Genomic DNA, 17,255 nt, shown 5'->3' on the forward strand with positions numbered 1-17,255 from the left:
CCCTTCCTCCCTCCCTCCGTCCCTTCCTCCCTCCCTTCCTTCTTTTCTTTCCTTCTGTCCATCTGTCCCTCCCTCCTCTCCTTCCTCTACTTTAAACCACTCCTACTTAAAGTTCCATATTCTGTACTTATTCTACTTTGTCTCATCTTCAAGCCCATAATTTTCTATGTTTACAATGCCTCCCTACTCCTTTTCCTCACTGACTTCAGGACTTGGCTCTTAATCTAGCTCCTCTAATCTGTGGCTTTTCCTTGTTTTTAGCATCTTAATATCATGGTGATAATCTAATGTGCTGGATTTATGGTTCTTCAGCTCTCTCAGTGCAGGTTACTAGCAATTCCACCCTACTTCAGCTTTCTGCCAGCAGAACCCTACAGTGGACCCCATCTTCCTTCAAAATGGGTAGTAGAGCTCCAGGATCTCAATATCTGAATCCTCCTTGTTGATCACATAGCCATCTCTCCCAGTCCCTACAATCTAATTTGCTCCTCTTTATGACTTCCAGTCCCACTTTCTCTCACTTATCTCCTAGTATAGTGGTTTTCAAACAATATTTATAGCAACAGATTTTTTCCCCTTTGAAATTCGAGCATAAAAGAATACCTTTATATTTCAGATAGAAATAGAGCTACTGCAGTTGAGGTAGGGATGGGAGACCCCAAAGGCCTCCTCTTCCCTCATAGGGGAATCTGGTAAATGCAGTTTGAAAGCCACCATCTTTACCCATTGCCTTTTACTACCATCATTTCCCTCCAAACTCTATATGGACCCGTGGACCACTTCGATGATGTATCTGCTAGTATCAGAGATTTCTAAACCTCATGTGATTTTCTATACTCTAATACTCTGTGCTCTTTGGCAATGCCCAGTCAACTTACTGCTGTTACTAAGTTGCTGGGGCTGTTAGAGAAAGTCGTGACAATTTCACATTATTCTTTATGGGGCTCTGGAATCTTTTGCTGAGTAATATTATGGCACCTTATTTGATTCCTCACAGGATCTGTCTCAAACATTTCTACACTTTTCAGGGTCAAATTTTACTCTCTCTTTTATTTCCTAAAAGACTGAAAAGATCCAACCATTTGACAAGAGTTCCTTAAACTACATTGTTTTCAACCTTGATTTCTCTGTATCATCATCTGTTCTCTCCCCTCAACCCCTCACACCCTTTTTTTCTGCTTCAGGAGGATGTATCTTTCTTTTGCAAGGCTGACTCTTCCTTTTAGTATTTGATACTATTCCTTTCCACTCCTTCTGTGATTCTGTGCCATAAAAATTTTTCTTGCCACTTTTTCCAACTTTCCTACTCACTCCCCTAGCTTTCTGGCCTCTCTCTAGGATTTGTACTGATTCTGAAACTGCTTAAACTTTAGTGTCTCCCTTCACCCTTTCCTGAAACTGTTCTCACTGATGACTTCCTGATTGCCAAAATGAATGGCCTCATCTGTTCTAACCACTTTGCAGCAACTGGCTTTGGGAATTACTCTTTTCTTCTTGAAATTGCTCTCTGGTTTCGATGAAGCTTGGTTCTTGGTTTCTTACCTTTTCAGCCCTCCCAGTTCTTTTACTTTCTCTGCACTTCAAACATTGAGTTGCCTGTAGTTCTGCCCTAAGACTTTTTTATTCTCATTCTTTCCTTCATTCACTTCCAATGCTTCTAAAATATGATCTCTGCATGTATCTTTTTATATCCACCTCTCTAGTATCTCTCCAGTGATGAATTTCTGAACTGATGGATATCCCAACCACACTGATGTCTCATTGATTCCTCAAACTCAGCACTTTCAAAATTGAGTTAATCGCCTTCTCTTTCTCACTGCCACTACTAATTTTATGGGACTATTTTGCTTATAGTCCTTAAGACCTGAAATTTCAAAGTAGCCTTTGACTCACAACACCTCATTATCTAAAATTCAATTAATTTCGAATAAATCCCCCTTTCCACACTTATTGTCAATGTCTTAATTCAGGCTTTCATTACTTTTTACTTTAATTATTCTAATATACATGTTTCTGGGTTCTGTCATGCCAAATGTTGTCTAGATATCATTGCCAGATTAACTTTCTCTTCATGATGAGGTCCCATTTATCTATTCTCCTGGAGTAGAGCCTCATTATTGCTAACCTAGATTACTATTTAGACTTCCAACCAGTGTCCCTATCTTTTGTTTCATGCTAACAGCTTCCAAATTGCTGTCAGAGTGGCTTTTCTAATATGTGAAGGCCATTCTCCAGTTTAGAATCTTTCCATGGTTCCCTGTTCCCCATGGAACAACATCTTCAAGTTCTAGCAGAACACACAGAACCCTTCACGAGTTCATTTTCTCCTGCCCATCCAGTCCAGTCTCATGTTCTTCTATGCTCCCTTCATGTGCCATGTGCTCCAGGCCCTGCTTTCACGTCTGTCTTCATATATACCATGCCCTCTGCCCCTTAGTGCTTACCCTGGGTTTTCCCTTTCTCTGCCTTATCCAGGCAGAATTATGTACTTACTTTTCTACATTTTGAGATTTCTAACACATGATCCTATTTCAGCATTTATCAGGTTTTTATTTGCCTGTCTGCCTCTCTACTTGACACCGAGTTCTTTAAGAATTGGGACCAGATATTTTCATCTCTAAGATTCCAGTGCCTGGAACATTCAGTGAATGCTAAATAAATGAGGAATGAATTACATTTTGTGATATCATCCACATTTTCCTTTTTTGAACCAACACGTAGATTCTGCTAAGTTAAGGAACTAGAAGTCGTTCTTGTTCTTTCGGACCCAAATTTTTCTATGGCGCAGATTATTCCAGCACTGCAGCTGACATGGCAGAGGATGGTGAGGTGGATCATTTGTTTCAAAAGAGAAAGGAAGAATGTACTTATTCTAAAGAAGCACCACTATTGCTCTGTCTCAGCAGGATTAATGTCAATGGATTAAAGGAGCCTACAGTGGAGAGTAGAGGTAGCCTCCAACCCTAACTTTTATAGGTAGTGACCTACAATTCCAAAGTCTGACACACGGACTATCACACATTTTCTAGGGTGCCTTTGTTGATGTTTACTGTATTTTGATTGCTCTCCAGATTATACGTTTTGTTACTGGTGGCACAAAACCCCTCGAAGATACTATTTCCTGTCAGTAAGGATCTGAGAGTTGCATTTCTTTCCAGTTATACTAACAGCAGACAGGAATATAATATTAGAATATCATCTATTTGGCAGATTACTTCCACTTCTGGTGAAGGTTTTTAGACTTCAACAAGGATACTTTCTGTGAATCTTTCTTTAGGTTCACATTAATATATATATATTTTCCATTTGCAATCTCAATTTGGTATAGATTTTTGAACCGCTTAACTATTGAAAACTATTTTGAACTTTTAAGTCAGCTGATTACCATCTCCACTAAGAAAGAATCAAGAAATAGTCAATTTAATAGTAATAAGAGGTTTGGGTTAGATATAGTGAAAACCTTCTTAAAGGAAAAACTTGCTATATTTTTCGGAAGTTAGTGAAGATAAAAAATTTCATTCTGTAGGAGGTTTTGAACACAGATATAAGTACCAACTCACTGTGGGATCATTAAATTTATAAGCTCTATCTAGAGGCAAGTTGAGGTGATAAAAATCATTAGGAAATTTAATTCAGGATTAAAAATGTATTAAACATTGGTTTTATAATTATGTGAAGTTATAATTTATCTAATAAATATAGGATTATATTAAATAACCTAAGATTTTACAATGAACTCTGAAAGTCCTCTGATGTATTGGAATCTATTCTTTGAAATAGTAAAATTTCATTTGAAATGTATGTACTGATTACCCACAGGCATTAAAGTCTTGAACATTATTACCAGCTATGAAAAAGATAAATTGTAGATTTAAGATGATGAGCCAGAAGGAAAAACAACCAACATTACTGGGAAGAGAAAAAGATGAGCTTGATTATCCTACTTCATTAATGTGGTCAACCAGCAGGAGAAAATAAAGGTGATTTATGAATTATAATCTTGTAGTTTAAAATTTTGTATAATGGATTCTCTCTCCAGTAACAAATGCCCCTGCAAGGCACTGGCCTGAGACATGCCCAATTCTACTCACAGGTGAAGACAGAAATGACTACACTGCCGACATGCTGTTTGAAAACTGCTAACTGGTGTGTGCCAAGGTTGTGCTCAACCTTGGACCTGCTCTGTCCCGTTCCCATTCACACTTGGAGGGTTCAGTTCACAATAATTCGGGTTTGCAGGAAATGCCCCTGTGTTTTTCTCAATTCTTGTCTTTCCTCAATTCTCTGGAGGAGAACCAGAGATAGCTCTTTAACTCCTAAAGTTTAAAAACCAGCCAAATGTTTCCTTCATTTAGAAGAAGGCAGTGAGTTTTACTGTCAGATATGGAAAGTATATACAAGTATAGAGAGCAAAGGACCTCAAAGATTTATTAATACACCATGTTTGTGATTATTTGTTCCTATAATTTACGACCTCTATCTCATTAAAGTGGCCCACATTTAGGGTTGACCTGCTTTGGACCCAACACATTGGCTATCACGTGATCCAGTTTACGGGCACAGTGCAGGTGGCTAACAAGTCCCCTCTACATATGGGGGCTAGTGCGGGGCAGACCTCAAGCTATCTCCTGCGAAGGCTCTGTGCATGGTCTCTTATAAAAGCGTACCATTAGGTATCAAAAGCGTAGCATTAGATGTCTTCTGTTCTTTTTTTCAGGGGTCGGTTGAAGGGATAAAAGTTGTTAGTTTTTTTGCATTCTCTTCCTTTTAGCTTTTTTCAATGTTGCCCTCCCTAGGAGGAAGTGATGATGACAAAAAGAGGCAAAGACTACTCTAGAAATGTGTTCTAACTTGTACTCTTTGTTGCACCTCAGGCAGACTGGGAACAGGCAGAGTCTCTACGCTGGTTCCGTGTATGAGAGCAGGAAGAAGAAAGCAGGGGTAACTAGCCAAATCCACTGCTGTCATGTCGCCATCACTGGGGGATGACGGGGTCCTAGGAGACTTGGCCTCTTCAGGAGAAAAAAGGGGCAGCTCAGGCTGCAGGGAAAAGGTAATTAAGATTCCAGAAGAGGTGACAAGTGGGGTCCCTCTGTCACGTGGCTCTGCAACACTCTCAGAGCTTTGTGACACTCCTCAAAGCCTAGTGCTGGTGATACTCATCATCGTCCTTGTGAAACAAACACAGCACTTCCTGTTTTAATGCTTATAACATGTTGTCACAGACTCCCTATATTTTCCCCTCTGGTGGATGGTACAGAATGTTTTCATATTTATATGAGAAGATTTTATTCTCTTCTAGCCATGTCCTTCCTTTATACTAGAAACATTCTTTTTGTTTTGCAAGTTCAGGCCTCAGCTCATCACCAATACAGCAAAGAGACTTTTTATCCTTATTTGTGACTTTGCCATGATTCACCATCCATACAAATGGCATGGTTGCTATAGAAACATAAATGTGAAAAAGGGGGCAGCAAATGGTGGCACAGAATAAAGACATAAGTAAAGTGGTGGAAATATACCATGGTGTAGTGAGAGTGGCAATAAAACCTTTATTAGCAGTTACTTGAGAAAACCTTTACATCTAATGTGACCATTCTAAACTTGAGCAAGAAAAAAAAAAAAAAAGAAGAAGAAAAGTAGTTCTGCAGTGGCTAATGTCTACAGCAAACGCAAATAACTAGAAATTTCTTCAACCAGGTTTGTGTTTATATTTCTACTATGTTGGAGAATAATGTGCTAATTCAAGAGAGAATTGATGAGTTGGTTATGGATATCAGTGAAAATGTGGCCTCAGCTTTGTTTCATACTACAAAATTCAAGATGCGTAAATATCAACCCGAGATAAGCAAACATTACCATTCATTTAATCACTAATGTCCTTAATCAACATAGCGAGTCTTACATAATACAAACAAATGTTTAACCATTGAAGCAGAAGTACAAACATTAATGAATTCATTTTAATTGCTCTTCCCTGCAGAGGGCTGTTAGCCTGTTTCTGTCAGTGAGGAGTGCTACACGTGAAGCTATTATATGTAAAAAAATTCATATACAAATTTCTGCCACAGACCCTGGAGGCATTATATGGAAGACTCAAGACCTATGTATTATGCCAAAGTGTAACCACTATAAAAAATGCATCAATTTGAGAGCAATGTCAATAGTTTCACACATGACAATTCAGATTCAGGCATAATAACAGCTAACACTTAAACTATTCAAAATTGCTAAGAATTAAATAGTACTTACCATTTATCAAGTGTTGTTCTCTCTATAAATAATTATGTAACCATAAATATATAATTATAGTACTAATTTCATAGTCTAGAGTGTATTTTTTGCCCTGTGTGTCCCTTTTGGTGATGAGAATACTCTCTTTCTCTCTCTCTCTCTCTCTCAACCTTTCTCTCTCTCATATAATCTTCACAATTACCTAATGAAGTAAATACTATAATTACCTCCATTTTTAAGATAAGAAAACAAATTAATAGAGAGATTAAGAAACTTGCTTAAGGTCCTACAGCTCAAAACTAATGATGCTGGCATGAGAACCCATGCAGCCTGGTTCCAGAGTCTATGCTTGTGTCCAGTTCAATATACCGCCTTCAGCTAGTTTCTTCCAAGAGTAAATACTCTATTCAAGTGTCAGCTAAGAAACATGTGAGATTTTAGAAGCTCCTTGTCCTCATTTTGACTAAACTAAACTTCCTTCTACTTTCCTAATTTCAAATTGACTATCATGTACATATACTAAAGATGACAATCATTCATATTTGAATATGCAAGTCAAATCATGAATACACCACAATATTCAAGGTTTACACCACACCAATGGTTTTCTTTGTAAGGAAACCTTCAGGTCCTTGTAACACGAAAAGACCATTTCCCAGTGTGGGCGACAGCTAGTCTCCTACACTGATGGTGGCGCTGGTGGGATTAGTGACACATCCACCTGCAAAGATGAATCTCTGGCAAATAAGCTGAAGCACCAACAGGCTTAACCACCCCTTCTCACAAGAACATTCTCTCTTTACTATCAGCTTTGAAATATCTAGGTTTGGTTTTATTTGAGTAACTTAAGGGTATTCCTTATTTAATTCTTATGGTAAGCACGGGAAGAGACCACATCCTCTTTGAGCTTCTGGGTAGGAATCATAATCATGCTCATTGATAGGGACATATAGAACAAAAAACACTCACATTCTAGACTATGATTAGATCTGGTTGGAAAGATAGATGTTCTCTTCCTCCAAAACTTATGTGATGGTAATGAGAGATTATGATCTTCCCCAACAGAGAAGAAAAATTTGTGTTTCTTCTCTGTTAATGCATTCATTTACAGTTTCTTCCCCCTCACATGTACAACCTGCTATCCAAAAATCAAGTAGCCGACCACATCTTCCTAGTCTTGCCAAGTCTATACTGTGCTTAGATGTCCCATACTTCCAAGAATCATAGTTAAAATTCCTAGACTTTACGGTGCTTGGTATAAGGATAAGCATCCTTCTGATATTCCTATGGCTGTAATGAGCAACAGAAATACATGTTACAGCAGTGATTCTCAATGGGTAGGTTCCTGGGGAAAGTACTTGAATCTTAGTGAATGAGGTATAGTTTGAAAAGGCATGTTCAAACTTATCATTGGTTTTTGGAAGGGGAAGGATCCTGAAATATAATTTAATGTGAAATTTATAATAATGTTAAACAAATAAGTGAGATTCTTATATTTATTAAAAGGGGACATAGTTTTCAAAAAAAATTGCTTTAGAGAGAATAAGAAACTAAGAACAAAGGTTTCATGTCTAAAGTTACCCAGAATATAAAAAAGGAGTTTTAAATTAAAAAAAAAATCACATCTTTGAGTCCCTTATTAAACCAAAGGAGCAAGAAAAAGTTTCAAATAAAGAGTTGTAGGCAAAGGCAGTATGAGCAAACTAATTCAGTCTGAAATTGTATTCCCTGTAATCAATATCATATATATAATGGACATCATTTCAAAGGTCTTTGGCACAGAGCCACTTAGCATCTACCTGATCATGTTGGCTCTAAATACTCTTCCCATAGGCTTCTGTATATCAAAGACTCTAACCTGACCACGTTTTCTCCAGGCCAAAGGACACTGGCTACTATTTCACTTACGTGAGCTTTTGAAGTCTTTCTTTTTCAGTCTCCTCCTCATCATGGTTCCACGTGGGCTAGTAGAGTAGAGGCTTCGAGGTAAAGTCCCCATGTTCAGGGAACTCAGGCTGTATGCACTCATGGAGGTAGGAGAGAAGGATGAAGACACCAAAGCTGCTGTAAGAGAGTGAAGACTTGGCACAGAGCATTCTCAGGTGGGGTGTGAGCCTGCCACACTTGCCAATCCATAACAGCCCAGAAAGACACACATGATACACAGCAATGGCTAGCAGGTACCCCAACAAGACAGAGACCGTTGCAGAAGCCATGGAGACAGCGCTTTAGAATCGGAGTTGCAAGTGCCCGCAAACGCCTGAGGAGCAGCATGATGCGCCTCATAAGCACAATAGAATACAGAAAAGCTCTAGGAATTTTACTTAAACAAACAAATGAAACTCCAAACATTAAAACAAGTTTCTCCATAAACAACACAATGCATCAGATACATAATCTCATTTTCATAGATATATTCTGGCATGAATTTCACAAGTGATTCCACATACACAAACAAGATCTGAGAACACTGTACACTGTATAATATTCTACATTGTTATTTCCTGACCACATATAAAGCATCCTGAACATCTGCATCTTTTCCTAAATGCTTTCTGATGGAAAAGAAAACGACTTAGGAGATGTCAGAAATGATAAGTTGCTACTACGAAAAAAAGCACAAAACACCCATGAAGCCAAATATGGTATGAATCAGATGAGGAAGGAAGGAGAAAAACATAATTTAAGTAAAAGACCGGGAGGAAAAAGCCTGGAACATTACGAGGGCTGTTTGGAGGAGGCGCTTTCGGGAATGTCAGGGCTGGCACTCTGCAAAGGTCAGGATGGTGCATATTACAGTGATGGTAGGTGTGAAGGCTGCAGTGGTTGCTGGCCCAGGAATCCCAGGTAAGTTGCCTGTCGCTCCTCTGAATTTTCACTGCCCATATGAAGTGATGATGGAAAATAAGAAGAACAAACAGACAAACAAAGAACCAAAAAAGAGGAAAAAGTAACTGAATTGCATGAATAAAAAGTGTAACAACAACAACAAAAAAAACGAAAGCCACTTGCAAAAAAAAAAAAAAAAAAAAAAAAAGGAAGTAAGGAAATCTTCCTGGCGATGCCCTTTTCTCAGTGGTCAGCAAAACAGATGATTAACATCAGGGAGGGAAACTTTCATCTTCCCAAGAATAATGCCTGTCATTCCCCAGCCCATTTCCCCCACTTTTTAAGATGTCTACTGAATCAATTTCCAATCTCCCCCTGTGCTTCACAGCAGAGATTAAAAACATTTTTTTTTAAACTTAAAAGTCAATCCCATAAAGATTTATGGCACACAATTAGAAATTAAAGATTTGCAAATCTTGGCTAGTTAGTAGCACTTGTTTTGAGGAAATAAAAAAAAAAGAAGAAACAATAAATCACATGGGTTCATGATTCAGTGGTTTACTGGTCACACATCACAATTGACCACTCTGACGTTTTAATTATGCTACGATCCATCACTTGGACTTGATTTTTCTCAACAATACACTACTCTAATCATCTATCAGTATCAGAATCTTATCCTAACAAGGAGAAGATAAGAGTCTCAACATATTTAATATTGTTTTGTATTTTTGAAAAAATGGATTTTCATTTGAAAGAGATTCATTTTAATTCTTGAACTATTTCACATGTTCTTATATTTCCTTGAGATGCCATAAAATTTTAATAAAGTTTATTTAAAAATTTTATAATCCTCATTATTTTTAAAAATGTATATTGTGTTCCCATTCTAATTTCAACATTGTTTAAATTTGATTTTCTACCCAGTGTTGTAAAGTATGACCAATATTATGTTTGTTACTATGTCTGATATGAAATTTTTCATATAACAATAACATACGAACTTATATCACCTTCTCCTGTCATGATTCTAATGTTAGATGCCTTACATGTGAATTATTTAAGAGCAGTTATTCATGTAGGGAGGTCAAATACTCTGTAACTATTTAAAGGAGGATTATGTTGACGAGAGCTTGTTTTACCATCTTAGATGTGAGCCTCACTGGCCACTTTGTGGCCTTTCTGGAGTGAGACAGTATATGGAACAAAAGCTCTAGCACAGACAGATCTCTGTGGGCAGAGGCTGACCTCGGTTTCTACTCTGGCTCCAGTTCTTCTTCTCTATTATGTCCTTGGCCAGTTACTCAGTCTCCCTAAGCCTCAGTTTCCTCATATGTCAAATGGAGATCATGAAAGCATCTATCCCATAAGACGACCGCACATAGGTGCTTGGCACAGTGCTGGTACACAGAATAAAACCAAGTGAACTATTATTAGTAATATTGATTCTGCCTACTTTCTCTTTCTATCTACTTTCCTTTAACGGAAATAGATGTATCTCTCATACAACAAATTTGGAACACGTAGAACACTTAAGTTTAGAGAATATCTCGGAAATCTGCAGAACACTTTCATAGCCACTGTAATTTTGTAGCCCTAAACCTTCCGGCCTTTTCGTTCTACTCTGCTGCTGTTTCTAGTTTGGAGTCCATGTCCCTCATCGCTCTTCTAGTTTTAAGCTGCCATCTCCTTCACCTAGATCACTGCCACACCTTCAGACTTGGCTCCTTGATTCATCTCCTACATATCAACTTTTGGGTAGCCACAGTACAGTTAGGGCGATCTTTTAAATACATGAGTTAGATTACATCACTCCCATTTAACTTACTACAATGGGTTACAATTATAAAGAGAATTAAATGTTACTCCTACTTATCTTTCCAGCTCCATCCCTATCACTTTCCTCATCATTGACTATTTCAGCCACACTGGACTTATATTTGTTCTTAACACAAGCCAGTCTCCTTTCGGTCTCAGAACATTTGTACTTGCTTTTCTTTCTGCCTATAATATTCTTCTCCCAGTTGTTTGTATGGCTGGCTCATTCTCATCATTCAGGTCTCAGCTGAGGTGCCACCTCTTCAGAGAAGTTGTCACTAACCTCTGTGGCTTAAGTGGCTGACCTGTGCCACACTATTCCATTACTGTTTTATATTCTTCATAGCACTTAATACTGTCTGAAATGGCTTCTTTTCATGGATCTTCAATGTTTATCACTGTATACTAGAATTCCATGAGAATAGGAATCTACTTTGCTTTCTCACTAGATATATTATAGCAACTTGAACAACGCCTAGTACATATTGACTGATGAATGAATGAATGTATGAATAAATCGGAATATCAGTCAGAGTGTCTATGTCCACACAACGGCAGCATTTTCCTTGATAAAGAGTATTGCAAAGAAAGTCCATAACGGATTCTCTTTCATCATCCTCATTCTACTTTGGGATGTACATGAAGACTTTTTATGGCAAGATGCAATCATTGCTGGGTCTGGTTAATCTACACTCATGGCTACTCTATTGCACTCTTAGCAAAGTATTGTCTGTGTTTCGAATGAAGTATAGTGAGTGGACTTCAGAATTCTACACTTACTTTTTTATCCAGTTCTTTATGGAATGCTTAGAAAATTACTGGGCATTTTTTGGAACTGTCAAGCCCAGTTCATAAATACGTAAGGTAGATATTATCAATCACCTATTGTGTGCCTAGCATGGTGCCAATTATTGCAAACAGGTTAAATGTAAGTCACCATTCCCTTAACCTTGACTTTGCAGTATTATTGGGAACCAAGTGTTCATACATATGAAATAATAGACAAAAAAGATATAGTAATACACAAAATTGCATGCCATGGATAATGAATACAAAAGTTATTTGACAAATAATGTAAGCCAGAGAAGACAGCTACTTCCTATTTTGAATACACACTCCAAATCTATTCTGTTTTATGGTGGTGTACTTGATATTCATATATTAGAGAAGTATTTCAAGAGTTTAAAACTAAGATGTTACATTTTTGTCACATTCGTTCATTTTCCAAAGAACATTCACACACATTTCTCCCATTTAACGGTCCCAATAATAATAGCCAATTTTTACTGAGCATTTGCTATATACCAGACACGAGGCCTCTCATGAATTATCTCAGTTATATGTTCCCAATATATCTATGAGGTAGATATTATTATATTGCCTGTTTTACAGATGAAGAAACTGAGGGATAGAAAAGTTGGATAACTTGCATAAGGTCCCAAAAGGTGGAACCACAAATAAAGCTCTGGAATTCTGACTCTAGAGGCTCTGTCCCCAACCCTCACACTACACTGCTCTTACTATGGTTATTCCTAAGTCCTTTGTTACAGATGAATAAGCAGCAAGTGAAAAAATAATACTTTTCCCATCATTCCATGGTAACATCACTGCTGAAGTCTTAAGCAGCATCTGGCATGGAGGGCACTTTTGTTTGTTCTCCTCTCTAATTGTACCCTTTTGCTTTGTCCGGGATGTCTGAGGGTGCAGGCAACAGCAACTCAGGTGGTTGCTCCTAGAGCTCATGAATGGAAGTCTTCCTGGTGCTGAATGTATCAAACCTCATAATTCTGCCCACATTTTCTTTTCCAAAGTCTCAGTTTCCTTCAGTTATGATTATGTCTCCCAAAGATGCTCAGTGGAAACAATGTCTAAGCTCAATGAAAACTCATTCTTGTTGGCTTTTTAAATACTGCTACCTTCCAGCAAAAGGCACAGTTAGTCTCTTGTTCCTAGTTGGTATGCCCATTTCTATATTTCGTGAAAACACCGTGGTGAATGCTTTGTTGCTAGGCGAAATTTGGGCAAATCTGATTTTAATGTAATATGTAAGGAGATGTTTGCATGCTAGGTAAAGAAAAGGGTGAACAGTTTTCAGCAAAAGTGGATGATAGGGTTAGAAGTTAGAATTACTTAAATTACCAGTTCTCTGAAAAATCATAAATGACATTACGTTTTCCACAGTGAGGGAAAAAAACTGTTCTTGGTCTCCATACATTTTAGTATACAAAGGCATTTTATCATTGTCTTGGCAGGTAAAAATATTTATTATTTCATGAGTTGGAAACTATTTGAATTATTTATGATTTGTATATAGGGCAAATTAAATGGAGAAAAACGAGGTTGCTAAAGACAGTGACATTTTTAGAGGGTCTGTTAAACATTTCTGATTCGCCAACACCAGAATTTACTAAGCAAAATCCCATGGTGAAAAAGCACTACACAGTGTGCATTCTTATACCTACTGTGCTCCACATCCAATGACAATTTCAGATTAATTCAGAAGAAACTTACAGTTCTAGAAATTTCTCCTCTTAGCCAGTGTGCTGGTGAGAAAGGCCCATGTAGCCTCTGACAGGGATGGTATGCATTCCCATAGACTGCACCCTCCTAGAGGTCCATATCATTTCTACTCAAATGAGGCAGAATTTCTTTTCACAATTTGCCTATGCTGCATCATTTCTCTACTCCAATGTGTGAAATTAAAATCTGATAAAGGTAATGCTGTACTAGAGATTTTCATTAGCTCTGGGGCTGTCTAAGCTCCATTTAATTAAAAAAGGTTGTATCCAGCTGACTCATTCAGTCTGAAAATGATCTGCCCTCTCTTGTTTTTGTTTTTGCTTTTTTTTTTTTCAAATTGTGGAAAAGCGCAGTGTGTTTTAGAAGATGGGAGACACAGAACACAAATGACCTCCTCATAAGCAAAATTTCAGTTCCAGAGAAAATTGTTTTCTTTCTCTAAACATACAGAAATGCATTCTTCACCTCTAGGACACCTCGTGAGTGCCAGCGAGGCTTCAAGGAATTGATTTCAAGGAATTAAAAAAGGAGGGCACTTGGTTTAAGAAAAAGGAGGGAGGAGGAGCTAAAACAAAGACCCCACTGAAGAGTCTTTCTTCATTTGATTTTGGTCTTAAAGTATTTTTGGTTTTTGCACCAAGTTTTGTTTACAGATGCCTAGGTGAATGGTATATAAATATTCAGCAAACATATCTGTGAGCTTCAAGACAGTGACAGTGTAGATTCCCTCAGCTGACACTTGTTACTGAAAAATGCAGTCAAATATTATGATTCTCTCAAGAAAGATACGTGGTTAGAAAGGTTGTTCTCCATCCTAAGAAATACATTATGATGGCAAACAGACAAAATATAGAGAAAGTCAACCCTTCATATAACTATTTGTTCCCCAAAATATTTGAAGGGAATATTTATTCTATTAATACACAATTTCCAACTATTTTTTAAAAATGAAAGTTTTACTACTGGCCTTCATTCTCTTTCAAGTAGAGTGGAAATTCAATATAAATAATAGGAAGTGAAATTATTTTCCTTCTTTCCACTCTCAATGTACACAAAGGCTTTTTTTTTTTTTTTAAGTATCAATTAGTATTAGCCTAAAATTCTCTAAAACATTCTCAAACAATGTTTCCTCAATTTGGGGGTGTCAAGTAAATGACATGTGGCTTGGGAAAAGGGATTTAAAAAACAAAGGAGAGCAAAGAAAAATAACCTGCTGTTTTCAAAAGCAATGATAAAGGCAGAATTAAATTCATTGGCTTTCTGCTTTCTAATTGGGCCGGAGGAAGCAATGACTGCAAGAAGACAGATTTAACCAGACAGATCCTCTCACCATGGTCAGGTCCCTTAAGAGCCAGGCGGGTCTGATGATGGGGAAGAATCTCAAGCTTGACCTGGTCCGTGGTGTTTGCCAGGAACTGGGTTGCTTCCGCTAGCGTACAGTACTCCATGCTGGTTCCATCGATGGACAGGATGTGATCTCCCACGTGCAGTGCACCACATCTGTGGAAGGGAGAAAAGCTCAGTATGGTCAGGTGCCTTTCTTTTGGAATATGACTTTTATGTCCTTCACAGTTAAAAATTTTACAGTTTTCATTTACTTAAAAAAAGGAAAAGTTTGAGTGTTATAGGAAACATCGCTTGTCAAATGTTAAGTACCTATGAATAGGAATGTAAAACCTTGTAGAAAATACAGAAAAATTCAAGGAAATGTTTTCCTCTCGTCCTTTGTGACGAAAGTTGAGGGGACGTGAACAGCAGAGGAGGGAAGAAGAGTAAAAATGTTTCCCCTTGACTTTTTTCTGTGGTTTTTCCCTCTTAGGTTTTTAAAATTGAGTTGGTAAATATTCAGAATGTCAAGATGTGACTGACAGAGTTAGAATAGGGGCATTTACAACTATTTTATGTGTGAATGGGAATAACTTGGGGGAAGAGTCAACTAATGCTTTCTCAGAACCCTTTCACACAAGCTCCCAGATCTCCGGTTCTTTATTATTGCGTTTCATTTTGTTATTCTGGAGTTAAACGTTAGTACAAAAGCTCTCAATGATGATGGAAATTATGTAGGAGTCAAATGAATAATAAAACAAGGCCTGCGTGAGAGAAGGGGAAAGCTGGGGGTGGGGAGGGGCTAGCTGCTACATCTTGCTGAACTCAAGAGACTGGCTACTGGATGAGTTGAGAAAAGCAAACACAGCAGTCAGCATCCCGACGTACCAGTCAAGTGGACAGCTCCTTAAACTGGTTACCCCCTGCGGAATGGGAAAAAACAGAGGGAGAAAATTAAAGCATCCTGCACTATGGAACTGGAGAACACCCCTGGATCAGTGGCCGTCACCATTAAAGGTTTGCATGTAGGGTAAGACCACAGTGGAGCTGAAGACTGACCACTACAGGGGTTGCTGCTGGTCACTGCGTCACAGTCGGAGGTTTACCAGGCATGGCGAGGGCGTGTGCAGAAGGGGGCTAGAGACATGCAGGACAGACTGGGCATTCGAGTATATCTAAAAATTTCCGCAGTGAGAATAGTCTACTGCTCAAGAAAATCATTTCAACTCATCCCTTCCATCTAAAACTATAATTCCATGTGGATGCACTTGGAGTGCTTCAGCTATGGGAGGTGTTTTTGTTGTTGTTGTTGTTATTGTTGTTGTTGTTTACCAGGAGCTATAAAATAATTTATTAGGTGGTAAGGTCATCTTTTTTGTCCCCCTTTTAATAACTTGTAAGTCTAAAATATTGATTGGGAAAAAGAATTCAGAAAAAAGGACTTCGGTTTTCAGCGTCATAGGAAATGAATGAAGTTTTCAGGTATTCTTAAAGATTGTGAAACCCTAAGATTAACACACTATAACACTAGGACCTTTCTTTAAAGAGTGTGTGATTTAAAAAAAATATTGTTTTATTTATTTAAGAAAAAAGGAGTAAGATTTTATGGTGGCAGGATTTAATTGTTCATAATTCAGGAAAACTCATAACTTCTCTGCATGAAACGTAATAAAGATCTGCTTAGCCACCCTTCATTAAGAACAGTATATTACCCTAGGACACAGTAAGAAAACTTGCTCAGTTGTTTGACTTTTTTTCCCCCATTCATAAGGACTATGCCAAACATCTGGATGAGACGATGTTACATGACAGGATGTCTGATAAGATAAGCGAATTTTTAAGCCCTAGAACACGAACTTATTTTCTAATTCAAACTTGTATAAATTGGCAGGAGAGCTGTTTTTTATCATGTGCATGTGTATGTGTATTACACGTGTGTGTGTTTTTTAACACACATGCAGTTTTGAAAAGTCGGCACTTCCTATGACACTCACCTGTCTGCAATACTTGCAGATTTGATTTTGTCTATGACAATGACCTGTTTGTTACAGCACATCGAGGTAGTTAGGGCAACCCCAAGGCTGGCACCAGGAGTTTTGGCAACTTCAACTAGTAGTGGCCCGGATGCTGTTGCCACGGAATCTATGGAAGAACAAATTTCAGAAAACAAAACAAAATAAAAAAAATTAGGAAACAGACATACAGAAAAAAATGAAGACTGTTCAGTAAATAGTGGTTATTGATTTTATCACCAAAATTTAGATTTTCCTTCATATAACATCCCTACGGCCAGTGGTAATTTCTTAGGGCATCTCTTAGGACACCTGTTCTGTCCAGCTCGTATTCAGCTTTATGTCAGTTAGGATAATGTCTATGTATTTTATGCTCTCTATATCACTTGATATAGTGTGCCTGGCACCTACTACGTCTCTCAATAAATATTTTTTAAATGAATTAATTCAATAAAAATCTTAGTACCTACTATGTATGGATGATAGATGGTTGGAAGAAAAGAAGGAAGGAAGGGA

The 17,255-nt window shown here is 37.8% G+C and overlaps 1 protein-coding gene across 1 annotated transcript in view; it reads right to left on the reverse strand.

Moving 5' to 3' along the window:
- GRIP1 (glutamate receptor interacting protein 1) overlaps positions 1-17,255 on the reverse strand; it is a 145,674-nt gene that overhangs the window by 74,431 nt on the left and 53,988 nt on the right. The window contains 3 exon segments of the mRNA XM_025041074.1: positions 8,143-8,298; positions 14,732-14,901; positions 16,722-16,869. Of these exon segments, the coding sequence (XP_024896842.1) occupies positions 8,143-8,298; positions 14,732-14,901; positions 16,722-16,869 (474 nt within the window).

This window comes from Pteropus alecto, unplaced genomic scaffold (genome assembly GCF_000325575.1).
Source record: "Pteropus alecto unplaced genomic scaffold, ASM32557v1 scaffold76, whole genome shotgun sequence".
In the NCBI taxonomy this organism is placed as follows: Eukaryota; Metazoa; Chordata; class Mammalia; order Chiroptera; family Pteropodidae; genus Pteropus; species Pteropus alecto.